Here is a 27,343-nt window from a genome sequence, read left to right as displayed (position 1 = left end):
GAGATTTTTAAACCAGTCTTAAGCTGCCTGTCCTTTATAGATCCCAAACCGGATTTTATCGATTCTGATTCCAAGTTTTTTTTACAGGTTCCGGTTCCAAACGGCCCAAACCCCTTTTGTTACACGTTGGTATAAACTGTATGGGTGTACAAAGTCGGTTAACCGCTGATTCGGTTAATCTAAAAGTGTTAACCGTAACCATAACCGATAGGCGGTTAACCATGGTTTGGTTAATCGGCGGTTATGGTTCGGTTATGCTTATTTCGGTTAATAACCGATATAAATATATGGTTGTATTCTTGTATATAGTTTATTGATGTTTCAATAAATAAAACCTGATTATGTTCTTATACAAGCTATTTTAGCTTACAAAGCATATACTGAAAAATGAATTACTTAGTTCATAAGTAATTAATATAACCATATTTTGAATATAGGTACTTCGTTTGGTAATACAATAAATAAAAAAATGACACACATATATATGGAGACAAGAAAGTTAACTTTAAACGTAAATATAAAAAAAATCATAAATAAATATAAAAAACAAGGTTCGGTTCGGTTAAATTCAGTTAATGAAGATACCTTAACCGTAATCGTAACCGAAAGGTCGGTTAATCATATTCACCTAACCATAACCGTTCGATTTAAACGATTTTGATTAACGGTTCGGTTTTTGGTTCTGGTTCGCTTTTTCTCACCCCACTAAGTCATGAAATCTAGTTGGGCCCATTGGTGTGCAACCATTGTCCATACTCCGACCCGAGTACCCATGGATCATAAAATCCTACCCAAACAACAACTCCAGTCTGCTAGTCGTCTTCGTCAGTCTCCCCCTCCAACCCTCTTTTATTTATCTAGGGCTTAAATCACAAATCGCAACTCAATTTCACGATCTGTTTCAATTCACCTCTAAAATTCAAATTTAGGTCTCGATGTTCTTCATGCGTCACTTGATCCGTTTCCTCCCGTTAATTTCTCTGCTGTTGCTGGTAAGATAAAATCGCAATTCATTTCATATTCATTTTCTGTTACTGATTTGTTATGATGATCGATGTTCATGAGGTTTCAGTTTTCACGATTATTATTCATATATTTACAATTTAATCCTTAAGGAAAATATACATTTTATAAAAATGTTTGATAATAATTCAATAAAACATTAAAACCTGTAACTAGTAGGTATCAGAATTGGAAATCATTGGTGTTAGGTTGATAGTAACATCAACAAGTGCTGAATTTGAGTATTGTATATCACTATATTAGTTATAATTGCCTGTTAGGATGTTAGAAAGTTTAGTACTCGTAAGGAGCATGCATCGTTGTAGATCGTATTAACAAGAAATGGCGGTTAAATTGTTATTCACAGAGAAGAGGCAGGCTTAAGTACATATTGTTATTCACATTTAATTGAATATATATATTTTCTTTTTGATTCCCACTCGAACGATTAGACAAGCTAGCAAATTGCTTTTTGATAAAATTTCACATTTATACTCATAAGATAATTTACATCGAGATAATTGGTAAACGGGCTACAAGCTGCGCCGCTACCCCTTTTTGAATAGCAAAACTAAGCCTTTTAAAAACTAAGTCCATAGATCTCGGGGTCATAACATTACTATGCATGACCCTTTGAACTCGACTAAGTAGGTCCACAGCCTCCGGCGCCAGAAAACCAAAAGTATCAAAAGCAAATGGGAAGTATATTCAAGCTACCTTGCTCTTTGTGTATACGTTATGAATTTCATTGTCTGTGTTCTGAAGCCAAATTTCTATTGGTCATTGTGATTGTGCTACAGAAAGGAGTATTGGAATTTCACTATTTTTATCTTTAAAGTATATTCTTATGATGTATAGATTGTAGCTTTATTTTATTTTCTAGGATGATATAACAACCATAGTTGTCAATAGCGAGCATAGCAATCGCTATAGCGCGTTACGTAGCGTATAGGGTCTAGGCTCTCTATTAGGGTTGTAGTGATAGATAGCGATAATAGCAACAATTTACCTTTTTTATTTTATTTTTTAATATATCGAGCCGGGGGTCTCACTGGAAGAAGCCTCTCTATTCCTACGGGGCAGAGGTAAGGCTGTCTACATCTTACCCTCCTCAGACCCTACCTTTGCTTTGCTTTGCTGTTGGTGGGATTTACTGAGTATGATGTTGTTGTTGATTTTATTTTTTAATATAAATAGCAATTAAATATAGCTATAAAATAGCTGGATTTTAGGTTTTTGTTAAATATACATGTAAAATAGCATATATACCAGGGTATTTTGATATACTATATATTAATTTTTTGAACATTTTTTTCTAGTGTATCGCTATTTATGAAATAGCCGTCCGCTATTTATCGCTATTCGCTATCTAGCATATAGGTACCTTATCGCTATTTGTCGCTATTCGCTATCAACAACTATGATAACAACTTGCCATTGCATGTTTAGGTAGGTGTTAGTCAGTGACTCAGTGACGCTAGAGAAAGAAGATACCAAATCAACTTGACAATCATTTATTTTGCTTTTATAATAATAATGGCATAATACCTTGTTTTCTTTGAGAATTTGATTATTGGTCTCATCTGGGTACATTTTGCCTAGTCATTACATGTTGGGAGTGTCTTGTGGGGCTTAAGTGAAAGCTAGTAAATTCTATAATGTTTTGTATTCTTATTTAGTAATTGTAACAATTATTTATTGATATTTGCACTGTGTTCTCTTTATACTAGTTAATAGCAAGCACGTCATATGGATCTCCTGGCAATCGTAAAACTGGAAGATCATCAGTATTTTCATTGTTTAATCTCAAAGAGAGGAGTAAGTTCTGGAGTGAAGCTGTGATACGAAGCGGTATGCATGCATGCATCTTTTCCCTTCTTTTATTAGCTCGTTTCTCTGCCTCTTAATTGTTTTCCTGTTTATTACTAGCTAAACAAAAGGAATCTTTTCTATTTTGCAAAATTGTTTCTGTTGTTTTTTTGCTATCTTGTAATTACGTCTGGATGGATACCTGTAGATTTCGATGATTTAGAGACTACAACGGTTGAACAATCAAGCGTTCTTAATTTCACCAAGGCAGGTACTTATTTTTTTTAACTTTCACTTGAATCTAGTAGCATTCTTAACATTGTAGTGGTCCAGTGATGTATTAGGTTTTATTATGTTATGACTTATGCATGCAAGAAGCATAATCTTTTTTTCGTTTGTTTCAGGGAATGTTGCCAATTATCTACAGATTTTAGAAGTTGAACACATGTATCTTCCGGTTCCTGTGAATTTCATCTTTATAGGATTTGAAGGCAGTGGGAACCAAGGTATATGTTACAGCTTTCAACACGTAACTAATATAAAGTTGGGTGCTGATGAATACACTTTTGCGATATTAATACAGCCTTTAAGCTACATGCTGAAGAAATTGAGCGTTGGTTCACAAAAATCGATCATATATTTGAACACACTAGGATTCCACAAACAGAAGAAGTTCTTTCTTCCTTTTATAGAAACAGGATATACAAAAGTCATCAGCATCACCTTCCTCTTGTCAGTCACCTCAATTACAAGTAATGTTTTTACTCATTTTGCTGTTAACAAGTATAGGGTTGCTGTTTTTTTTTTTTTTTTTTTTTTTTTTTTTTTTTTTGTTTATTTTACTAATATGCTGCCTTTGGGAACATTTACTTCTGCAGTTTCTCTGTTCATGCTATCCAGACGAGTGAGAAAGTTAACTCCATTTTTGAGCATGCTATTGGTGTGTTCTCTCGTAAGGATGATACTAATCATACCAGGTAGATTATAATTACTCATTCAAATTCAAACTGGTAATTGCAGGATAGGTAATTACATACGTCATCAGTTTACGGCTTTACGCTAAAGATGGACTATATATTTGTTCAATTATACCAAATCAGTATTTCACCTTTTAATTTGTAAGAAGCTTACAACTGGATATTAGTTGATACAAGTTTGTAGGATATGTACATAAGGGCTAAGAAACAAAGATTGTAAAATAGTTGCTTTAAACTGTATATAAAGCTGTACCTTGAAGACACTAAAACCGAAGAATAAGATCTAAATATAGTACCCTTCAACATGTTTTAACTCTTTTTTATGGCCTATAGATAAATTGAAATATTTGTTTACGTTAGACAATCTGTAAGTCTGTAACATATGAATAAATTTTCATCATCCTAATTGAGAACTTTTTTTTGAAGGCATGATGGTCTATGGCAAGTTGATGTGGATATGATGGATGTTCTATTCACCAGCCTTGTGGAATATCTTGATTTAGAAAACGCATATAATATTTTTGTAATGAATCCTAAGCGTGATGCAAGGAGAGGTAAATATGGATATAGGTGCGTGTTCGTTTAGCTCGTTTTCTTCATTTGTTTTTCCCATCTTTTGATATTCTATTTGGTTACCTCTATATGATATATATTTCATCGTTATTTTTTGTGTAAAATTCACATCGTTTTTTGTGAAATTTTGCAGGAGAGGATTGTCAGAGAGTGAAATAAATTTTCTTAAGGAGGTACTTTCTTTGCATTTAAATGACTATTAATTCGGTCAACTATTTAGTTGTTCTTAACGGACTTAGGTAAGTTCTAATTTAAGATTTGGAAAGTGACCTAACGTATTCTTGCATTCAGGATAAAAGTTTACAAGACAAAATCCTTCGGTCAGGAAGCGTGACAGACAATGCTCTTGGTGTGTGGCGATTTTATTGTTTTGATACTCTATACTCAATACTACTGCCTAAGTCTATGTCTAATTAGCGTTAAACGTTCTACAAAACAGCTATATGGTCAGCTATGGACAAAGTCAAGAGACCGTTGTACAAAAAACATCCAATGGCAAAGTTTTCGTGGACAATAACTGAAGAAACCGAAATGGTCAGTTCTCATATATGCCACTAAGGTCTTGTTATCTATCATATGGTCTTAACTTGTAACATATTTTTATATGCCAATTCAGATAGAATGGTATGATAGTTGCCTGAATGCATTGAACAACGTTGAAAGGCTATCCGAAAAGAAAGATGTGGCCGATATTATTCAAGCAAAAGTTGTCCAGGTTTGTCATAGTAAATAGAGTAAAATGCCATTTTCGTCCTTGAGGTTTGGCCAGTTTTGCGACTTTCGTCCAAATGTTTGTTTTTTCGCATCTGGATCTAAAAGGTTTGAAATCTTGCCATTTTCATCAGGCTCGTTAACTCTATCCATTTTTCTTTGTTAAGTCACGGATATTTTCGTTTTTTTGTTAATTTAAAGGGCAATTTTCGGTCTTTTTGCATAAAGTGAAAAAGACCAAAATTGCCCTTTAAGTTAGTAAAAAAGACAGAAATACCTCTGACTTAACGGAGAAAAATGGATGGAGTTAACGAGCCGGATGAAAATGGCAAGATTTCAAACCTTTTGGATTTAGATGCGAGAAAACAAACCTTTGGACGAAAGTCGCAAAACTGGCCAAACCTCAGGGTCGAAAATTGCATTTTACTCTAGTAAATATCAGAAATATATGAAGTTTAAAGGGGGCACATTATTTGAAAATAATTCATAGCTGCAAGCTAATTCTGTACGGATTTTATATTTGAAGTTGTTAAATGGAAAAAATGAGGACATGAAGCTTCAATGGACGAAGGATTTGAAATCCGGTGATTTGAGTGGGGTCCATGCAGAATGTCTTACAGATACATGGATCGGTAAAGACCGATGGGCGTTTATTGATTTAAGTGCGGGTCCGTTCTCGTGGGGACCCGCTGTTGGTGGAGAAGGTGTGCGTATGGAACTCACCTTACCCAATGTGGAAAAAACCATTGGTGCAGTTGCAGGTATTAAATTACTACCATAATACATTATTTACCTTATTGTAGCTATACATCTTTTTCATTTTGCTGGCATGGCAGTGGCAGCTGCAAACGAACCAAACGCTCGGCGGGAAGTTTGTTTGTGTTTGTTCGTTTATTAAACAAACAAACACGAAAAAGAAACTTCGTTTGTTTAGTTAAATGAACGAACATGAACAGAGGTCGCGTTCGTTTGTTCGTGAACGGTCGATAATGTGTTCGTTTGTGTTCGATAGTTCATTAGTGTTTTTAGTTTTTATATTTTATTTAAATACTTCAAATTCCGACAAATAAAATATTTAATAAGTGTCAGTGTATTATATATTCCGTTTATGAATGCTTGTTTGTGTTCGTTTATTTCCAATTTTTCATTTATTTATGTTCATGAACATTAGTTTGTGCTCATTTGTGTTCATCAATGTTCGTTGCCTAAAATTAACAAACAAACACAAATGAAGACGAACAAGTTTATTTCCTTTACAAACGAACACGGACATAAAATCTCGTTCGGTAAGTGTTCATGTACAGTTCGTGAACATAAATATATTTTTTAACAAACGAACACGAACAAGGTCTTATTCGTGTCCGTTCGGTTCGTTTGCAGCCCTAGGCAGTGCTTTTGAACTAGCATTTGTCCTTTTATGCTTATTTATTAATTACGTTTTTCTTGTTGATTATAGAAATTACGGAAGAAGAGGCTGAAGATCACTTGCAAGAAGCAATTCAGGAGAAGTTTGCTGCATTTGGGGATGTATGTAACTATGCATCTTAACTACAGTGTTATCAATTATAAAGTGTCATTTACGATTGCTATTATCAGTTAACATATGTTTTACTTCAATTTGCCAGAAAGATCATCAAGCTATAGATATTCTTTTAGCAGAGATAGATATATATGAGCTTTTTGCTTTCAAGCACTGTTGGGGAAGAAGGGTGAAACTTTCTCTCTGTGAAGGTAGTCCATAACATATTAACATTACATGGGCTCTTTGTGTGCTTTTAATGCTTAAATTTATTCTGTTAATGTTTTATCGAATATGTTTTAAATCCAGAGCTTGATGAGAGAATGCATGACTTAAAAACGGAGCTCGAGTCATTTGAAAAGGACGATTCTGTTGAAAGCCATAAACAAAAGGCTGTAGATGCTTTAAAACGGATGGAGAACTGGAATTTGTTCAGTGATATAGCTTATGAGGTATATGACATTATCTGAACATCTATAGTGTTTTTTTTTACTAAAAGATGTGGAATAAATTGATACAATATGCGTACAATGTTACAGCATTCCCACAACTACACAGTTGCACGCGATACATTTCTTGCACACATGGGCGCGACGTTATGGGGTTCTATGAGGCATATTATATCACCTTCCATTGCTGACGGGGCTTTCCATCATTATGAGAAGATATCTTTCCAGTTGTTTTTCATTACACAGGAGGTAAGTTTATATTAATTAACGATGAATATATTCTCGATTTAATCGTTATTTTTGTTATTAAAATGCAGAAAGTCCGGAATATCAAGTCTTTGCCTGTGGATATAAATGCTATCACGAAAGGGCTTTCTTCTTTACTATTACCTTCTCAGAAACCAATGTTTAGTCAACACATGTACGTTCACTGTTCACCTTTAATTGTGTAAATTGTTATCTTTTGGCTTTGAGTAAAATGCCATTTTCGTCCCTGAGGTTTGGCCACTTTTGCGACTTTCGTCCAAAGGTTTGTTTTTTCGCATCTGGATCCAAAAGGTTTGAAATCTTGCCATTTTCATCTGACTCGTTAACTCCATTCATTTTTCTCCTATAAATGAGGGGCATTTCATTTCCGTCTTTTTAGACATTTTTTATTAAAATAAAAAACACTATAAGAAATAAAGACCCACCTCTGTTGACTTTCTCCCCACCCAAACTATTTAATCATCACAAAAAAATGTCTAAAAAAACGAAAATACCCGACGTAACGTTAAAAAATGGATGGAGTTAACGAGTCGGGTGAAAATGGCAAGATTTCAAATCTTTTGGATCTAGATGCGGAAAAACAAACCTTTGGATGAAAGTCGAAAAAAGAGCCAAACCTCAGGGTCGAAAATGGCATTTTACTCTTTGGCTTTAGGAGCATGTGATGTTGATTTAGTTTTTGTAACCGTTTGGTTGTTGGGCTGTGTAATGATTTGTAGGTTACCGCTTTCAGAGGATCCTGCGTTAGCAATGGCTTTTTCTGTATCTCGAAGAGCCTCTGCTGTACCTATGCTGCTTGTAAACGGAACATTTAGGAGAAATGTTCGTTCGTACCTCGACTCTTCTATTTTACAGCATCAGTTGCAAAGGCTAAGTGATCATGGTTCTCTTAAAGGTTCTCATTCTATATCTTATACCACTTGTGTCAGTTAATTATCAGTAATATTTAACATGCTGATTTTGTGCCACAAGATTTCATATTTCGTCGTTATTAAATTGTAAGGCATTTGATTTATAGTGGGACTCTTGTGTTCTATTCATGAAGAGTAGCGTACTTTGTCTCAGCTGATTTGTTAATTTTTTAACATCAAGTATTTGGTGATTTTTTACATTTGTAGTTGATGTAACTATGTGAGTAATTTATTAATACAAAAAAGAGTAAATCCCAAAACCCCGAGGTTTGGGCACTTTTGCGTGTTACATCCAAAATAAGATTTTTTTGTATATACACACACATATTTAAAGATAAAAAAGAAAATTAAAAAACAAAAGAATAAATGGGTAACTTGCCAAAATCGTCACTGAGTTAACTATACATTTTAACTGAGTTAGTGATTTGGATGAAAATGGCAAAAAAAAAAAAAATGAAAACGTCAGGTGCCCATTTACAAAAAAGTTATTATTTTGGATGTACAGGCAAAAGTGCCCAAAACTCAGCAACGATTTTGGCATTTTACTCTACAAAAAACACAGTTATTTAAACTCAAGTTACAGAAACTTCTAAACTTGCGGCTTGTAAATTTACACCCCATATTATGGCAATGAAGAAGTAACCATTTTTTTTTTGTTATTGCAGGGTCACATGCCCTTAGTAGGTCCACATTGGAAGTTCCAATTTTCTGGTTTATACACGGGGAGCCGTTATTAGTGGACAAACATTATCAGGCAAAAGCTCTTTCCGATATGGTTATTGTAGTTCAATCTGACTCATCATCATGGGAAAGCCATCTACAATGCAATGGCCAATCCTTGTTGTGGAACTTGAGGTTGATTTATTTCGCAATCTATATTTATTTTTCAATTTTTGATTGCTAATCATAAGTATTGAATATTCAGGAGGCCGATAAAAGCTGCATTGGCTGCGGTTTCTGAACACATTGCCGGGTTGCTTCCACTTCATCTTGTTTACAGCCAAGCTCATGAAACTGCAATTGAGGTATTCCGTATGTTGACTATTATACTAGACTAGTGGGTTGGCCCGCGTGATGCGGCGGGTCTCACTAAGACCTGCCTTAAACACTGATTATATTTGGGCATTATTATTATGTAAATATTTAATAATTAAATACTTAAGTATTTAAATATTTAATTTAAATAGTATTTAGTTATAAATATATAAATAATAAATGTTAATTTATATATTAATTTAAAGTATTTTAAATAAGATTATTAATATTATTCTTATTATTGTAACTATGTAAATATTTAGTAATTATATACTGAATACTTAATTTAAATAGTATTTAGTTATAAAAATATGAATAGTAAATGTAAATCTAAATTTTAATTTAAAATGTATTATAAATAAGATAATAGTTGATGTAGTTAATTAAATACTCTCATGTGTTAATTAAGAGAAGTTTATTAAATAGGGGCAATTTAGGAACTATTGCATTGAGTACTTGTACCCTATGCTTCAAAAGTTGTAACAAACATCTTAAAAATTTGTGAATTTACATCTTTATCCCAAGGAAATGCTTTATATAGTAATATAGATATAGATTGTATTTTGCTTTTTTTAGTGTTTATTAACTAGGAGAGAAGTAGTTTACTCTTTAGAACATGAATCTATGTTTTTTTTTTTTTTTTTTCTTGCATTGTTGAAGAACGTGAATTTAGGTCTGTAAATATACGTGGTTGTTACATGTCAGGACTGGTTATGGTCGGTGGGGTGTAGCCCGTTATCCGTCACTTCTCAAGGGTGGCATACCTCACAGTTTCTATCAGATACGATTGCACGTAGCTATATGCTAACAACTCTCGAGGAATCTATACAGCAAGTTAACTCAGCAATTCACCGTTTACTGGCAGAACGTACATGTATCCTTTTTACTTGTTATTTTAATTATCATTTTGTAATAAACTTTGGCAAAAGTGAGGTTTTGTGCTACTTAATGAATGTCAGCTGCACAAAGTTTTAAGGCCTTCCAGGCGCATGAGCGACACTTGGTGGACAAATATAATTATGTTGTTAACCGATGGAAAAGAGTAAGTTAAACCTATGCCTTTTTTCTTGCATAACACAAACATCTAACATCACTTTCTTAATTACTTGCAATTAACTGATATCTGTATATAATCCTTCAGATTTCATCAATTGCCGGAGAACTACGGTTTGTTGATGCATTGAGACTTTTAAGTAGTCTGGAAGATGCTTCCAACGGGTTAGTCATAAGCAATTTAAGAATATTTATTTCAATATGCAAATACAGTTTTCTGTCTTTCTTCTAATATCATGTTTATTTTTTATATATTGTAGGTTTGTAGAGTATGTGAACACTACGGTAGCCAGCCTGCACCAGATTCACTGCACCAAGCAGAGAAAAGTCAAGGTTGAGTTTGACTTGACCACTATTCCCGCATTCTTGGTTGTCTTCTTTGTGTTGTGGCTCGTGTTAAAGCCAAGACGACCCAAGGCTAAGATTAACTGAGGTTTTAGGTTATAGTGGTGCCCCCGACTTGTTATTCTCGTTTCAATCATACGCGATTCTAGAGAAATAGGTTCAGACCATACTCGAATGTAATTTTGTTTATGAAGTTAATAGAAAGGATTTTTGTTACTTGTTATTTTTTTATAGTTTCTCCATAATTTATACCACCAAATAAGGTTATGAAAACCTTTTTTCTTCGGTCATGTGTCTTTTTTAGTTTGACAAAAAAACATGTGACCAATACGGAACCAATTTCAAGTCGAGAACTACATGAGCAATTGCTTTTCAACTGTTATATACATAAGTGTGTATGCATTTAATGAGACTTCATTCTACTTTCTTCTTAACAACATTTTTTACACAAGTGTTTATGCATGTAATGAGACTTCATTCTACTTCTTAACATTTTTTTACACTTAAATACCACCTAACATTGCATTTGTAAGGATTTGAACACACCATACCGCTAGACCACGGGTAGGTATTCATTCTACAGGAACATGTAAATTTGTAGTGTCGGTCAGTTCCTTCCCTTTGGTCTCAAATGGAAGAAACACGACACTTAGACATGCTACAAGTATCGTAACCTCAAACAGAATCACCGGAACTGTTTGGTGGCAACCGCTACTCATCCCAACTGCTATTAGAGGACACACCATACCCCCAATTTTGCCTATTGCTGTTGCTATTCCAACTCCTGTTGCTCTTAAGTTTGTAGGATACACCTGTCAAATGACAATAATAATACGATATCTCAAATAAAAAATCTAGGATTTCGATCGTATTAACGTAGAATTAACATAAGACATACCTCGGGGGCATAGATACACGCGACAGTGAAACTTGCTGAAACGAACAATCTAGCTCCAAACAGAGAGCCTGTGGTCATCATGTCGTTCTGATGGACGATCAATGGCAGTAATAGAACGAATCCTGAAACGAGCATGATTTCCATGGAGATCTTACGACCTACTCGGTCCAATAAAATAGCTGCTAAACCAAGCCCAGGAAGCTCTGCAAAACACACCACATCACTAATCAGACTCGGATCACAGTTTTTACAAAAAAAAAAAAAAAAAAAAAAAAATTGGAGCCAGGGTACCTGCCAAGCTGGTGACGAATACATTTACGTACAGGCTCGGATCCTTGATATTTTCTGAGTGTAACGTGCGCGAGTCGCATCCACTTTGCTCCACACTTAATTGTGAGGTCAATAATATAATGCCATAATAAGAAAACGAGTTGGCAAAGTACAAGGACCATAAGAGAAGCGTTGTTCTGAGTAACTTGGATGATAAAAGCATGAATACAGACGGCGACCTTCTTTGAGAACTGTTGGTTTTACTTGTCGTGGAAGAGAGTAACGCATTATTTTCTAACGACTCATGGTCATCCTCACCGGTTATGGTCTTTATATGATCGGAAACAAGTAGGCCAACCGGAAGCGCTTTCTGGTTGAGTGCAGCCCCGTTCTCGAGAATTTGTCGGGCCTCGGCTAATCTTCCTTGTGTACAAAGGTATCTTGGAGACTCTGGCACTAGACCGTAGAACAGTAGTGCCATGAAAGATGGAACTGCAGATAATCCAAGGAGCCATCTCCAACCATATGTAGGCATGATCAACTGCAATACAATTTATTTATAAATTTTCGCAATACAACCTATGCGAATATTTAGTTGAAGGTTTTTACCCATGCAAGTGAAGCCATCATAATTGTTCCTATTGTCCAAAAAGTTGAAAAAACAACCATCCAAGCCCCTCTGTTTGGAATGGGAACAAACTCAAGAAACCATGATGTAAAGACATGCCCACAACCTGCACCGAAACCAACAAAGCAGCGAAGAATCAGCAATGATATATAATTTGGCGCGAAAGCACTCAAAATCCCGGCTAAGCTTGTTACTATAGCTACACCAAGAAATCCTTTCCTGAAATGCCAAAACAAAAGGACCAACAAGAGGTTAAGTATTACTGATGATCAAACAGTGTATGTTTGAACCTAAAACCTTGGTTGATATGAGTGACTGGATGTTACAGTTACAATCTTGGTAAATATTATCATATGGGAAAATGGAAAAAACTAGGGCGGTAAACGAACTGAACGAACACGAACAAGACGTTGTTCATATTTGTTTGTTAAGGAATTATATGTGTTCACGAATTGTTCATGAACACTTACCGAACTAGATTTTTTTTTTCGTGTTCGTTCGTTAAGGAAATCAACGTTTCGTGTTCATTTGTTAATTTTGGGGAAGAGTTAAATGCCATTTTAGTCCCTGTGGTTTGGGCCATTTTGCCAGTTTAGTCCAAAGGTTTCATTTTTAACCTGTGGGTCCAAAAAGGTTTCACAATTGCCATTTTAATCCACTGGGTTAACTTCATCCGGTTTTTTCTATTAACGAGAAGGCCAATTCGGTCATTTTATATGGCTGAATTGCCCTTTTAGTTAACAGAATTACATACAAAATGACCAAATTGGCCTTCTCGTTAATAGAAAAAATGGATGAAGTTAACCCAGTGGACTAAAATGGCAACTGTGAAACCTTTTTGGACCCACAGGTTAAAAATGAAACCTTTGGACTAAACTGGCAAAATGGCCCAAACCACAGGGACTAAAATGGCATTTAACTCTTTTGGGGAATGACACAAACGAACGTTCATGAACACAAACAAACACTACTAATGTTCATGAACAGAATATATAATACACTGATACTTATTAAAGATTTTATTTGTCGGAATTTTGAAGTATGTGAATAAAATATAAAAATTGTAAATACTAATAAGCTATTGAACACAAACGAACACATTTAGAAACGTTCACGAACATAAATAAATGAAATTTCTTGTTCGTGTTTGTTCATCTATTAAAAGAACGAACACAAACAAACTTCCCGGCAAACGGTTTCGCTGAACGTTTAGTTCGTTTGCAGCCATAGAAAAAACAAGAAAAGAAATGTTTATATTGGTAAAGTTATCTTACTTTCTTCCATAAGTATCAGATACTACCCCCCAAGAATATGCACCAACAAGCATTCCAGCAAAAGCAACAGTTGATATCATACTTTCTTGATTAGCAGAAAGCCCCCACTCAGGCTGAATAGCTGGTCCCACAAATGACAGAAGCATAACCTCCATAGCTTCTGCAACCCAACCCAGACCAGAATATGCAAGGACAATATATTGGAATCTACCAAACCCAATTGCACATAGTGCTTCATCCAGTGTATAACCAAACCCTTCATTTCCCATCTGGTCAACCAACACAATCATACAACAGATGATACATAATCTCAAGAACAAAAGCAAAAAAGGAAAAAACTGATCAAAAACTATAATATTAGAAATTGAAACCTGCAGTTGATTGATGGATAATGATTGAATACCTTTCTTTATGTTATAATTAACTTTGTTGACATAGAAATTCTGAAAGCACGATGATATCAGCGTTTTGTGGATGACTGATTTTAAATATAAATTTCAAGCAACTGACAAAAAGACAGAAAGTGGGACTAATAAAAAAATCGAGTTAATTACTGTTTTCGTCCATGTGGTTTGTCAAAAATCACTATTTCAGTCCATTAGTTTAAAAATTACGATTTCAGTCCATGTGATTTCACTTTCGTAACCATTTCAGTCCACCTCGTAACCATTTTAGTCCCCGTAGTAACAGAATAAATGGATTGAAATGGTTACGAAAGTGAAACCACAGGGACTGAAATGGTTACGGAAGTGAAATCACAGGGACAGAAATCGCAAATTTTAAACTAATGGACTGAAATAGTAATTTTTGACAAACCACAGGGACAAAAATATAGTAATTAACTCTAAAAAAATCAGGTCGTTATTTTTTATTTTCACATATGAGAGTTAAAATTACATCTTTTCTTTATTAATTGTACGCAATCATCTTTTAGTTATGGGGTTGTCACATATTTTATCTTTCCACTACGGCAGGTGTAACGTTTTTGGAGGCCTCAAACGAACTAAAAAGATGGGCCCTTTTAGAGTTTTTTTTAGGGTAAATTACACTTTTCGTCATTTATGTTTGTATCGAATTGCAATGGATAGCCTTTAAATTCAATAATTACAGTCACAATCCTTTATTTGGAAAACTCATTACACCTTTCGCCCTTTACCACTAACTAGGTTAAAAATTTAAGTTATGTCTGATCATGTGACTTGCCATTGACGATAGATCGGTAATTTTACTCATTTATTTTAAAAAAAAATTACATGATATACACATACAACCCTGTCTCCTTCTCCTAGCGAATCCAATCTCTTCAACCAACCTCACCATCACCAAATTCAGCCACCATCACTACCGTATCCCAGCCACCACCACCGAATTGAGCCCCACCATCACAAGAAAGACATTGTCTAATACAACACATTGTCTAACAAAACATGATTGTTCAAACACAACCAACATAACCATCCAAATTGTTCAAACACAACCAAAGGCATTATTAAAACATCACACTTATGCAACATGTGATGATATTAGGGCACATGGTGTGACACTACAAGAAAAAGATCCTATAGGTACAACAATTTTTTGGCCTGTAGAAAGGACATGTCATCTCTATAAGTCTTTTTAACTGTCTCTACAACATATTGTCTCTCCGTCTCTATAGGTCACCTAAGTCCTTTCTATAAGTGTCGTTGCTATAGATGAATATGTAGAGGCGACATGTCGTCTGTATAAGTCTTTGCTAAAAAATAATAAAAAATAAATTAATATTTACCAAATAAAAAAAAAACATTTTCTTAAAATATTTTTAAGCCCTTTAGAGACGACATGTCGTCCATATAGGATTTTCTTTTAAAAACAATTTTCACCTATAGAGACGACTGTCGTCTCTATAGGATTTTTATTTTTTTAATATTTTCAACTATAGAGACTAGATTTCCTTTCTATAGGTTAGTTTATTTATTTTTTAAAATTTTAATTTCAAACATTTTAGAGACGACATGTCGTCTCTATAGGTTTAAATATATATTTTTAGTTAAAAAAACAAGAATAACTTAATACACTTAATTGGGTTTATAGGGACGACATGTCGTCTCTATATGCGAATAATTTTTTGTATTGTTAACTATTTATTAAGCAAAAAAAAAAAAAAACAAAACAAATCAAAATTATGTTTCCCTATAGAGACGATATGTCTTTTCTATAGGTTAGTTTATTTATTTTTTAAAATTTCTATTTCAAACATTTTAGAGACGACATGTCGTCTCTTTAAATATATTTTTTAGTTAAAAAACAAGAATAAATTAATAAACTTAATTGGGTTTATAGGGACGACATGTCGTCTCTATATGCGAATAACGTTTTTTTTATTTTCAATTATTTATTAACCAAAACTAAAAAAACAAAACAAAATTATATTTCCTTATAGAGACGATATGTCCTTTCTATAGGTTAAAACGTTTTTTTTTTAAATTTCCAATTCAACAAACTAGAGAATTAAAAAAAGCATAGAGAGGATATATCGTCTCTATAAGGGTGTTAGGAGTGGAGTCGGCAAAGGGTGCGGCAAAGCGGGTTGCCGCGCGGCAAACACCGCCGCCAACCCTTTGCCGATGCCGAGAATTGTGTGAAGCGGGGAGAGCATGCCGACACGGGGAAGGGAAGAAGGAGAGAGAGAGAGAGGAGGTAGTGTGGGGTGAGGTCCATTCCAATCTCAACCAATCACACTTTTTTTTTTTTTTTTTTTTTTTTTTTAAAGTTTACCATACCACTTCACCAAATGTCTAAAACATTGCCAACACTTTTCACCAAAGTTTAAACACTTTTCACTTATTGACGTGACGCACTCTGATTGGTTGATTTTTTAGTTTGTCCCTCTCAAGTGTTTAACCACTCCTAACACCCTAAGGTAACCCATCTTAAAAGACACGAAAACCCTATAGAAACGACATGTCCTCTCTATAGGGTAATCTATAGAGATGAACTGTGTTGTCCCTATAGGCTTCCTCCCTATAGGGGATTTTTCTTTGTAGTGTGACCTATGTTGTATCCACCTGTGATGATTGTGTCCCACCTTGACCCTTGCAGTTTCGACAATTATGGCCTTCTTATTGCACTTGCTACATTTTGTTGTGCTCCCCGAAAACCCAGCTTCGACCTCTTCCTTGGTTTTTCTCCTCTTTTTCTTTGGCCTTCCAATCTGCTTGTGATGTTTTTGTGCAATCAGTTTTGTTGGACATCTTGACGGAGTCCACAATTCTGGCCCTGTGATTGGATTAATTTTATGCAAGTAAAATAATTTTGAGATTTATTGTTCCGGACTTGAATTGTGGATTTTGAAAGTATATATGGTCACCGACTTGCAAGATATTTGTCCAAGAATAATTTTTAAGGAAAACAATCAAACCCATTCTTATTAGTAGTAAAGTTCATCTTTACTTCATCGATAGCACTAACTTGCAAGTGCAACAAGTTACTTGTCCTTGATAGAAACTTGCATTAGTTAGCCTGTCTGCATCAATTGTTCCTAGAACTAACAACTTGGCATTAGGAGCAAGTTGTCCTTTCATTCTTCACCAATATTAACACTTGTTAGTAGCAACGTCTGCTCATCATTAATAACTTAAGTTCTGTAACATCAGTTCTAAGAATTCAAGATTCTAGACGTGATAAATTCTTTAAATAGTAGAATATAAACCAAAAGCTTACATTATGATGTTAGGTATATAAGCTAATAGTTTTATAAACGAATGTCGCCGTTCAAAGAAAACCTGTTATTTCAATCATCATTTGGTAAAAGGAACTTTGGCAAAAGAGGTTATGTGCTACAAAACATATGACAGTGTTGTACTAAATTTTAACACCTTGCAGGCGAGCGGCACTTGGTGGTCAAATACAACTATATTATCATAGAAACAGGACCCACAAAATGAAACATAAGCAATATTCTAACGCAATTTTGGTTTTCCTTCTGTTGATTTCTTTAAAACCAATGTTGATTTCTTGTACTCTTGTACGTTTGTAGAGCATGTGAACACTAGGTAGCCAGCCTGCACCAAAATTCCAGTATTCTTGGTTTTAAAGCCAAGACGATCCAAGACGAAGATTAACTGAGGTCTTAGCTTACGGGGGTGCCTCAACTTCTTGTTATTCTCGTTTCAATGATACGCGATTCAAGATAAATAGATTCAAACCATACTAGCTAGAAAGGCTTTTTGTTACTTGTTATTTTTACAGTTTCTCCATAATTTATACCCTTACATAAGTTATGAACACTTTTTTTCTTCTTCTGGTCTTGTGTTCTTTGCATTCGGGTATAACGTATTTTAATAATTTTACCTTTTTAGTTTGATAAAAGAACATAGCAATGTGCCATGAATGTCGCTCGACACATAACCAATTTTAAGTAAAAACTACACAAATCAATAAGCTTTAGTTGTTATGCATAAGTTAGTTATGTAACCGGATAATTAACTAACTTCCTCTCTTCCATTATGTCTGTCTAATACTACTACTTACAAGTGTTTCATAACTTAGAATTTATTCATTGAAGTTTGGTTATTGCATGTATTGAAACATTCATTTTACCTGAACAGGTAAATCTATAGTGTCTGTTAATTCCTTCCCTTTGGTCTCAAACGGAAGAATCACAACACTCAGACCGCATAAAAGTATCGTAACCTCAAACAGAATCACCGGAACTGTTTGGTGGCAACCGGCTTTCATCCCAACTACTATCAAAGGATACACCATACCTCCAGTTCTGCCTATTGCCGTTGCTATTCCAACTCCTGTTGTTCTTAAGTTTGTAGGATACACCTATCCAATAACAATTATCATAGGATACCTCAAATTGAAAATATAGGATTTTGATCAGATTAAGGTAGTACTAAACTATTAACATAGGACATACCTCTGGGGCATAGATCAAGACAATAATGAAGCTTGCTGAAATAAACATCCGAGAGCCAAACAAAGAGCCTGTGGTTATCACTTCATTCTGATGGACGATTAGTGGCAGTAATAGAACGAACCCTGAAACGAGCATGATTACCATGGAGATCTTACGACCAACTCGGTCCAATAAAATAGCTGCTAAACCAAGCCCTGGAAGCTCTGCATAACACAACACATCATGTAATCAAACTCGGTTAACGAATACATTTACGTACAAGAAAATTTGGATCTGGGGTACCTGCCAAGCTAGTGATGAATACGTTTACATACAGGCCCGAATCCTTGATATCTGTTTCTGAGTGCGACTTGGGTGAGCCCGAGCCGCAGTCAGTTTGTGTCGTGCTTAATTGTGAAGTCAATAATATAACGCGTAATAAGCGAACATGTTGGCAAAGTACAAGAACCATAAGAGAAGCGTTGTTCTGATCAACTTGGATGATAAAAGCATGAACACGGACGAGGAGCTTCTTTGAGAACTGCTGGTTTTGCTTTCTAAAGACTCGTTGTTGTCATCATTGGTCTTGGTCTTTATATGATCAGAAACAAGTAGGCCAACTGGGAGTTCTTTTCGGTTGAGTGCAGCTCCGTGCTTGAGAATTTGTTGGGCCTCGGCTAATCTTCCTTGTGTAGAAAGGTATCTTGGAGACTCTGGCACTAGACGGAAAAACAGTAGTAACATGAGAGATGGAACCGCAGATAGTCCAAGGAGCCACCTCCAGCCATATCTAGGCATGATCCACTGCAACAGAATCAAAATGGGCCGTTAGATAAAAGATAACCCACATGAGTTGAAAATGTGACCTCTACATGAATAATTAGTTGAAGGTTTTTACCCATGCAAGTGAAGCCTCCATTATTGTTCCAACTGTCCAAAAAGTTGCAAACACAACCATCCAAGCCCCTCTGTTTGGAATGGGAACAAACTCAAGAAACCATGATGTAAACACATGTGCGCAACTTAGACCGGCACCAACCAAGCATCGAAGAATCAACAACGATATATAATTTGGTGCGAAAGCACACGAAAATCCTGCTAAGGTTGTTAGTATTGATGCACCAAGAAATCCCTTCCTGAGATTCCAAAACAAAAGTACCAAGATGAGGTTAACTGGTTAAGTAATAATGATGCTTAAAAAGTTTTTGTCGGATGTTCTTTTGTTTTATATGACCCGACCCAGTACTAACCTATTTTTTTACTTATATACCTAGGGGCATAAAATTTTTAAAACTGTTCCGCACCCCATATAAAAATTCCTGGGTCCGCCACTGATTCTCCCTCATCACGTAATAATGCTAGTTGATTGGAAGTTTCTACTCACTCAACCGAAAACAAATTTGTGAGGGCAAAACGGACCATATTTGCTGATATGAGTAGCTTTATGTTACAGTTAGGGGTGGCAATTCCTGACATGACCTAAAACCCAACCTAAACCCGATGCAAAAAGAAAAAAGATAAAAAAAAGGTTTTGGGCCGGTTAACACAAAGTTATTTTTTAAATGCGTTGGGTTCCGGTTGACCCGCTAACTCATTCAAGTATTTACAAAACAATACTTTAATAATTCTTTTTGTCCGTTTTCCATTAATACACTTACTATTTCCAATGAATTTCAATATTTAAAAAAAAAACTATTCATATTAATCATTTTGCAACCCAACAACCCCCTTATAATATGACACATTTAAAAGAAGCGGTTAAACGGGTCATGTTTAGGTTAACCGAAGTTATGTTTGTACGGGTTTGGGTTTAGATCTTTGACACGAATAATAATACGGGTTGGTTCTGGTTGCACATTTCAACCCATCAACCCTAACTTGTCAACCCGCCAACCTGACACGATTGACACCCAACGATTACAATCTTGGTAAAGAAAACCATGGGAAAATGAAAAAACAAATAAGAAAAATGTGTATATATTGATTGCTAAAGGAACGTACTTACTTTCTTCCATAAGCATCAGAGACTCTCCCCCAAGAATATGCACCAACAAGCATTCCACCAAAAGCAACAGTTGATATCAAACTTTCTTGACTTGCAGAAAGACCCCACTCAGGCTTCATGGCTGGTCCCACAAATGACAGAAGCATCATCTCCATTGCTTCTGCAACCCAACCCAGCCCAGCATATGCAAGCACAATAAGTTGGAATCTCCCAAACCCAATTGCACCCAGTGCTTCATCCAGTGTGTAGCTAACTGACCCTTCATCTCCCATCTGGTCAACAATTTGCAAAAATGAATAAACCAACTTAGAAACTGAAACCTACCTTTGTGTTTGAATTCTGACTGAATAAAAAGACAGAGCACTTAAGTCACTTGCGGGAATTAAGGTATCACTGACAAACTTTGTCATTATCCTATCTGAGTTTCTTTTTCTTTCTTTTTTTCTTTTTTGATTTATGAATGCAAACAGGTGTCAAGACCGACCCGAACAACATTCGGTGTTTCATGCATGCATGTAGAGGTGCATAAATGATTTTTAATTATTTTTTTAAATGGGACCGGATTTTAATCATTTTATAGTATCCAGATAACTTAAACAATAGAAACTGGATTGTGAAATCCGGATCAAATTTTATTCGGTTCAATGGTCTATAAAACTCGATCATGTTGCATCCGGAATGAATTATTCAAACCATTTTTTTAAATCCAGTAAATAATCCGGATTTAGTTTTTTTTTTCTTTCTAAAAGACAAATATATAATATAAGTGTTAGGATTAAATACAAATAGAAATTGGGTACAAAACGTGCGAAACAAAGGAAACCGGGAAAACTCGCGGCAATGGCGGAACTTAAACGGGGCTGAAATATTAGAACTTAAAATCCGATGGTCTTGTTCTCTTTTATTTCTCTTGAGTGACGGAACAAAAAACTTTTAAGTAAAAGGTACATTAAGAAATCCCAAACGTATGTGAGTTACTTTTCTTTAACAAGCAACACCGACTAAACACGATAAAAATTGTTTAGTTCTTTTAAAATTACTTTATTTGTATTTGCAAAATTTGATAAAAAGGATTATTCTTCTTTTTAGAAAACGATAAGCCTATGTATTCAAATAAGTTAACAAAAATCTTATTAATAGTAAACTAAATTAGGGACTTTTTCATATAAAACATACGAAAGACATGAAAAAGCAAAAAAAAAAAAAAAAAAGTGATGACATTTTCATAATTATTTGCTCGTAGGGTAATTATCAAAATTACTCTACAAATGATCTTGTGTGGTAATTTTGATCTTGTAGAGTAATTTTGAAACTTGCAGAGTAATTTTGATACACTTGTAGAGTAATTATGATACTTTACAAAATTACACTACAATATCAAAATTATCTTACAAGATCAAAATTACCATACAATACCATTTGTAGAGTAATTATGATACTCTACAAAATCAAAATTACCCTACAAGAACATTTTACAAAATTACCCTACAAGATCAAAATTACCCTACAAGATCATTTGTAGGGTAATTTTGATAATTACTCTACGGGTAAATAATTACGAAAATGTCATCGCATTTCTTTTACCTTTTCACACTATTCGTGCGTTTTGTATGATAAGAGTATTTGTATTTGATCTTTTGTCTTATTTCAAATGGCTATAACTTTCTCATATTATTTTATTTTTTAAAATACATCGTATTAACAAGTATTTCATTCTCTTTAATTTGAGTAGACTATTATCATATTTTTCTTAGTTTAAATTTTGTTTACAAGTTATAACATTACGTAATTTTGTAACCTTACGTGATTATGTATTAGTACATAATTATGTAATATGTATTTTATTCTTGAAACAAGTGTAACGTTACATGATTATGTATCAGTACGTAACAATAGTTAACTATGTATTATTACGTGATTTTGAATACATTTTACGTGATTTCATTATTGTATCATGTGAAAACCCACTAAGTGATTACGTAGTTACGTACTAACCATAGCTGTAGTAGAAAAAAAAAACAAAACATATCATACATAATATTTCACGAAATGCCTAACATTTCAGGTCTAATCACGTATTAAATATAATTGTAATACAAAACATTAACAAGTCAACCTATAATAACCACATAATGTCGTATATTATAGATTTAATCATGTACTAAAACATAAACAATTAAGTTCTCAACTATTGAATGTGTAATTACGTAGTAAACATAATTGTAATAATATCAGTTATAACAAATCATATTGAATGTGGAATCCTGTAATGATTTGTATTGAATGTGTAATCACGTAATGACGTACATTTTAAAAAAAATTAAAATCAAGAAAGCTAAAGCAATAGCTTACTCAAGTTAACGAGAAAGAAATGTTCGTTAATACGGTCTAGTTATTTTTAAAAAATAATACCGTATGAAAAGGTTATACTTGTTTGAAAATAATAGAATAGGTTTATTAGTCAACAATATTGAATCTTCTTATAATCATTCTCTTACTATTATTATTGGGTTTATTTTCTTTTGACACCTCAACCTACTAAAATTGATTGTAGTTTGACTTTCTTTCTTAGGCCATGTGTAGTCATAAAGCCCTTTTGGGGGCGTTATGCGACACGTGTCGTGCCACGTCAGCAAGGGGCTTTATGGGGCGTTATGCAATTTGAGGCCGTAGTCATAAAGCCCCTACCCATCATTACCTATTTAATAATTTTAAGTTTTATTAATTAATATAAAAAAACTCTTCTATTTTTGATTGGCCAACTCAATTAACCAAACAACAATAACGCCGCGAAAAATTTCAAGCCCTCCACCCATTTTTGAAACATAGCGCCCTTGGGGGCGGTGTTCTAGGCGCCATAGCGGCGCTATGGCTCTTTCTCACGCCCCAGTACATATAACCTTATACTTTGATTTCTCTTTCCTTGTAATCTGTGATAGTAGTTGGGGCTTAAACATTTTGTTTTTTCTTCTTAAAACAAAAAAAAAAAAGAATTTTAGCATTGATTACATTTTACTTTGAATTTCTACTTTATTGATATTTAATATACAGTTGATTTTCATTAAAAAAAGAATTTTAGCATTGATTACATTTTACTTTGAATATCTACTCTATTGATATTTAACCATTCAACAAACATATTAAATGTTCAAGATTACGTTCAATTTATGGGTATTGATATTTAATATACAGTTGATTTTCATTAAAAAAAGAATTTTAGCATTGATTACATTTTACTTTGAATATCTACTCTATTGATATTTAACCATTCAACAAACATATTAAATGTTCAAGATTACGTTCAATTTATGGGTAGAGTTCGACTACAAAGTTCATTTTGTCTACAAAATGTGCAAAGTCATAAAACACCACAATTTCAGCCATAAAACACACTCAAAACCTACAAATAACACAGTGAAGATCACTAAAACACAATATCCGAACCCTAACAATCCATAAAAACTTCAAACACACCATCGTAGAACTACGAATACAAAACACAACACGATAATCAACATAAAACACACTAATGTTAGTCATTTGATAATCAAAGCCTTATCATCCAAAACATAACACAAAACCCACGAAGATGTCGTTTTAGTAATCTTCACTTTGTTATTTGTTGGTTTTGAATGTGTGTTATGGTTGATATTATGGTGTTTTATGACTTTTTATGGACTTTGTAGCCAACTCCCACCCTTCAATTTATATATATATATATATATATATATTTTTAACGACCAACAAAACCAATCTTATTACTTCAACGATAAAAGCATACACCAACCAGTAAGAAGTCGGCTCAAACAGAAACGAGCAGCCCGAAAAGGAACAAAACTGAAAAACGACATACGACAATCAATCCACATTAAAACACTTCCAATCTTCCCATGATAGCGATTCTCTTTTCAACCTGCTTCTAACCCAAATAAAGCTAAGCGCTTGCGATTCTTCAATAACCTTAGAGACCGACGACACTTTATCATTAAAAACCACATCATTTCTCAACCTCCAAATACTCCACATAACAATGTAAATAACCGCTTGAAGAGTGTATTTTCTCAACTTTGACCCGCGCACCGTGTCGTTGAAAAGAAGCAGGTCATTAACGTGGAACACATATAGCGACGAAACCCCCCACCACGCGCCATAATACTCTAGATTGTTTGGGAGAAATGGCAACCCGTAAAAATATGCTCTACGTCTTCCATGACGGTCCCACCTAATCTGCACAAAGGGTTCTGAACATGTAGATTTCTTATTCGTAAAGCGTCCACGGTAGGCAACTGATTAAGAGAAGCTCGTCACACCACAAAGCACAATTTTTTCGGGATCCACTTATTCCAGACAAATTTGAAAGCGGGCTGCTGGACATCCACATTCAATTTATATTTAACCTTCAAGGAACACATTCAATTAATATTTCACCTACCTGAGGTAACCCATTGACAAAAAGGCGATCCCATACGCCCACAACCGCAGATGACACTGGGTAGCCAAATACCACCATCTCCAGTTCCGTGGATAACCCGCCGCCCAAAGACCCACTGTGATAAAATTCGGTTGAAATCAGATTATCTTTACTTCCCCTCCAATGCCAATTGAGCTATAATTCATTGGCACTTCAAAAATCATATTAAATATTTAAGACTTATGTTCCTGAATAAAAAAGATATACATTCAACCAATAATCATTTTCTAACAACCATTTTTTTTGCAACGACGTTTTTTGTTTTGTAGTGGATTCCAACATTAGCTGCATTTCTACGTACAGTCCAATCAAGGGCAAGCCCTATTGGCTACATTCCTAAAAAGTGTACTTGGTTGTGAGTGTGGTGGGTAATCCCGAAGTAAAGATCCAAGTAAAGATATTGAAAGAAAATTGACGCATGATGTTCTTGTTGGGCGATTGGTGTGGAGGCCCGATCAAGAGAGGGTGGTCAACCCTAGCCTTGGGTCGGTCCACACGTGTTTTATTTGGCAGTTAAATTAGGGTTTTAATTTAGCCACCCAAATTACCTCTGTATGGGCTTGGGCCTAACTTGGGGATTAAGTTTCCTACCCATAGATTAGTGTCTATATAATGATTATTTTGTACTTGTAATCATTGTAGCACCTAGATAATAAAGTAAACCCTAATTGCAGCACAGTGGACGTAGGTCAGCTGACCGACCCACTTCTAATCTTTATGATCGTTTATTGCTTTCGTTTGTGTGTTCAGTTTCGTGAGTGTTCAATCCTAACAACTGCTATCAAAACTTTGACTCTTGATCTAGAATTACATGAAGAACACCGTTTGAACCAACCCAATCGTCGGCACCGCTATTGCCACCGCCGCCGCCTGTTTGTTCGTTCCGAGTATGGCCCATACTAGGTTATCCAAGTACGACCCGTATGGTCATCGTGAACAGTAGCCGCCACCGTTAAGGTTCCGTTTGTTTGAAAGCATCTGACCACCAGCTTACCATTGTTAGAACACTACCGATGGGAGACCTATTTTGCAGAAGAACAGTTTGGTTGAATCAAGAAACTGATTACCGAAATAGAGAACTAGTGCCAACCGTGTTTTCAGGTTTTATCGTTTCAGGTTAAAGTTTCAGTTTTGATTACCAAGTTCGTTATGCCGCTGCATATTGAATATGTTGTTTTGCTGTGTTTGTCTCTATTTATCCAAAACCAGTTTTCATTTAGTCATTACCATCGCTGGAGACAAAGGTTATAATAAGAAGTTTTATGGGAATAAGTTTGGTTGATGGAAGATGTAGATTGAGGCACTAGTTTGTCAGAAAGAAATAGATGTAGTGATTGAGGTTGAGAAGCTAGAAGGTATATCACAAGCAGATTAGGTGAAGTTGGATAAGAAAGTCAGAGCAGTGATAACGCTTTCTTTGTCAGAGAATGTCGCCTACAACATCCAAAAGGAGACCTCAGCTAGAGGTATGATGGTATGAGAAGCCTTCTGTAGCAAATAAGGTTTACCTTATTCGAGAGCTTGTGTATACTAGGATGAAGAAGAGTAACTCAATAAAAATCACATCAATAACCTAAACTCGATCTTGTCTCGCTTAGTGTTTGTCGATATTAAGTTTGATGATGAGGTCCAAGACCTAACGTTATTATCCTCATTGCGTTATAGTTGCTCTAGAATCGTAACTACTGTTACTAGCACTTCAAATACGAGTAAGTTCACGTTTGCGAAAATACAAGATCTTATTTTGGCAGAGGATGCTTGACGGCGTGCTTCAAGTGTCACACCCCAACCGATGGCGGAAACATCGGGGTGCGAGCACTAAGCGTTCAGATTGCTCACGAGAATCCATAACACTAAATAGTTTCAATATGAATTAGATTCATTTCATGCAATTGTCTAAAATAAACATCAACCACCAAAAACATAGTATCAACCAAACCAACATAATCATTGTTTCAAAGTTTCTAGATTTAGCTACATGGAGTATCTAAGTTCCATCCTAGCTTGTTTCACGATTCCTAGTATCCTGCCAGCCTGCAACATGTATTAAAATAAAGTCAGTACAAAAATGTACCGGCGAGTATACAAGTTTGAATAATAGCATAATAGTTTAAAACAACTCATATCCATCGTGTAAATGATAAAATAGTTTCAGCCATGCTAGTGTTCGCAGTCCAACAAGTGATAGCCCAAGTATCCCGATGCTTTAGTGTTTTCCCAAGTCTCAAAGAAAACTAGAATCCTCCTAACAATACCCCCGA

At 34.8% G+C, this 27,343-nt stretch overlaps 2 protein-coding genes and 1 pseudogene across 4 annotated transcripts; 1 reads left to right on the top strand and 2 right to left on the bottom strand.

The window, feature by feature from the left end:
• The first annotated feature begins 793 nt into the window (after positions 1-793).
• LOC110886208 lies at positions 794-10,881 on the top strand. 2 transcript variants are annotated; one of them, XM_022133980.2, is made up of 24 exons: positions 794-992; positions 2,733-2,853; positions 3,020-3,082; positions 3,216-3,317; positions 3,395-3,563; positions 3,690-3,788; positions 4,215-4,358; positions 4,495-4,534; positions 4,653-4,710; positions 4,801-4,895; positions 4,978-5,076; positions 5,599-5,833; positions 6,529-6,599; positions 6,698-6,803; positions 6,901-7,043; positions 7,131-7,289; positions 7,358-7,461; positions 8,027-8,202; positions 8,884-9,073; positions 9,144-9,243; positions 9,959-10,127; positions 10,213-10,295; positions 10,395-10,471; positions 10,567-10,881. In XM_022133980.2, the coding sequence occupies exons 1-24, from the start codon at positions 936-938 to the stop codon at positions 10,736-10,738; spliced, it is 2,832 nt and encodes a 943-aa protein (XP_021989672.1). In that variant the 5' UTR covers positions 794-935; the 3' UTR covers positions 10,739-10,881. The 2 variants fall into 2 exon arrangements, with proteins under 2 accessions (XP_021989672.1, XP_021989673.1); XM_022133981.2 differs by lacking the exon at positions 794-992 and having other exon boundaries at positions 2,810-2,853; positions 3,020-3,078.
• Positions 10,882-11,035: 154 nt separating this feature from the next.
• On the bottom strand, positions 11,036-14,224 carry LOC110886209 (organic cation/carnitine transporter 7-like). 2 transcript variants are annotated; one of them, XM_022133982.2, is made up of 6 exons: positions 14,125-14,224; positions 13,722-13,990; positions 12,429-12,666; positions 11,841-12,360; positions 11,550-11,752; positions 11,036-11,463 (listed from the first exon to the last, which is right to left on the bottom strand). In XM_022133982.2, exons 2-6 carry the CDS (start codon positions 13,988-13,990, stop codon positions 11,224-11,226), a joined length of 1,470 nt encoding a protein of 489 aa, XP_021989674.1. In that variant the 5' UTR covers positions 14,125-14,224; the 3' UTR covers positions 11,036-11,223. The 2 variants fall into 2 exon arrangements, with proteins under 2 accessions (XP_021989674.1, XP_021989675.1); XM_022133983.2 differs by having other exon boundaries at positions 14,093-14,188.
• Positions 14,225-18,220: 3,996 nt separating this feature from the next.
• On the bottom strand, positions 18,221-20,914 carry LOC110886211 (annotated as a pseudogene).
• Between the last annotated feature and the right edge of the window lie 6,429 nt (positions 20,915-27,343).

This window comes from Helianthus annuus, chromosome 10, assembly GCF_002127325.2.
Source record: "Helianthus annuus cultivar XRQ/B chromosome 10, HanXRQr2.0-SUNRISE, whole genome shotgun sequence".
Lineage (NCBI taxonomy): Eukaryota > Viridiplantae > Streptophyta > Magnoliopsida > Asterales > Asteraceae > Helianthus > Helianthus annuus.
The sequence above is the reverse complement of the archived record's forward strand: the minus strand, read 5'-3'. Positions and strand labels throughout refer to the sequence as shown.

Excerpts from the sequence above, each read along its gene's own strand:
- LOC110886208 (XM_022133980.2), top strand. The coding sequence starts at position 936 with ATGTTCTTCATGCGTCACTTGATCCGTTTCCTCCCGTTAATTTCTCTG. Across the intron at positions 6,804-6,900 it reads GAAACTTTCTCTCTGTGAAG|AGCTTGATGAGAGAATGCAT; the intron begins GTAGTCCATAAC and ends TTTTAAATCCAG. Across the intron at positions 10,128-10,212 it reads TTTACTGGCAGAACGTACAT|CTGCACAAAGTTTTAAGGCC; the intron begins GTATCCTTTTTA and ends AATGAATGTCAG.
- LOC110886209 (XM_022133982.2), bottom strand. The coding sequence starts at position 13,990 with ATGGGAAATGAAGGGTTTGGTTATACACTGGATGAAGCACTATGTGCA. Across the intron at positions 12,667-13,721 it reads TCTGATACTTATGGAAGAAA|GAAAGGATTTCTTGGTGTAG; the intron begins GTAAGATAACTT and ends TTGGCATTTCAG. Across the intron at positions 12,361-12,428 it reads TGATGGCTTCACTTGCATGG|TTGATCATGCCTACATATGG; the intron begins GTAAAAACCTTC and ends ATTGTATTGCAG.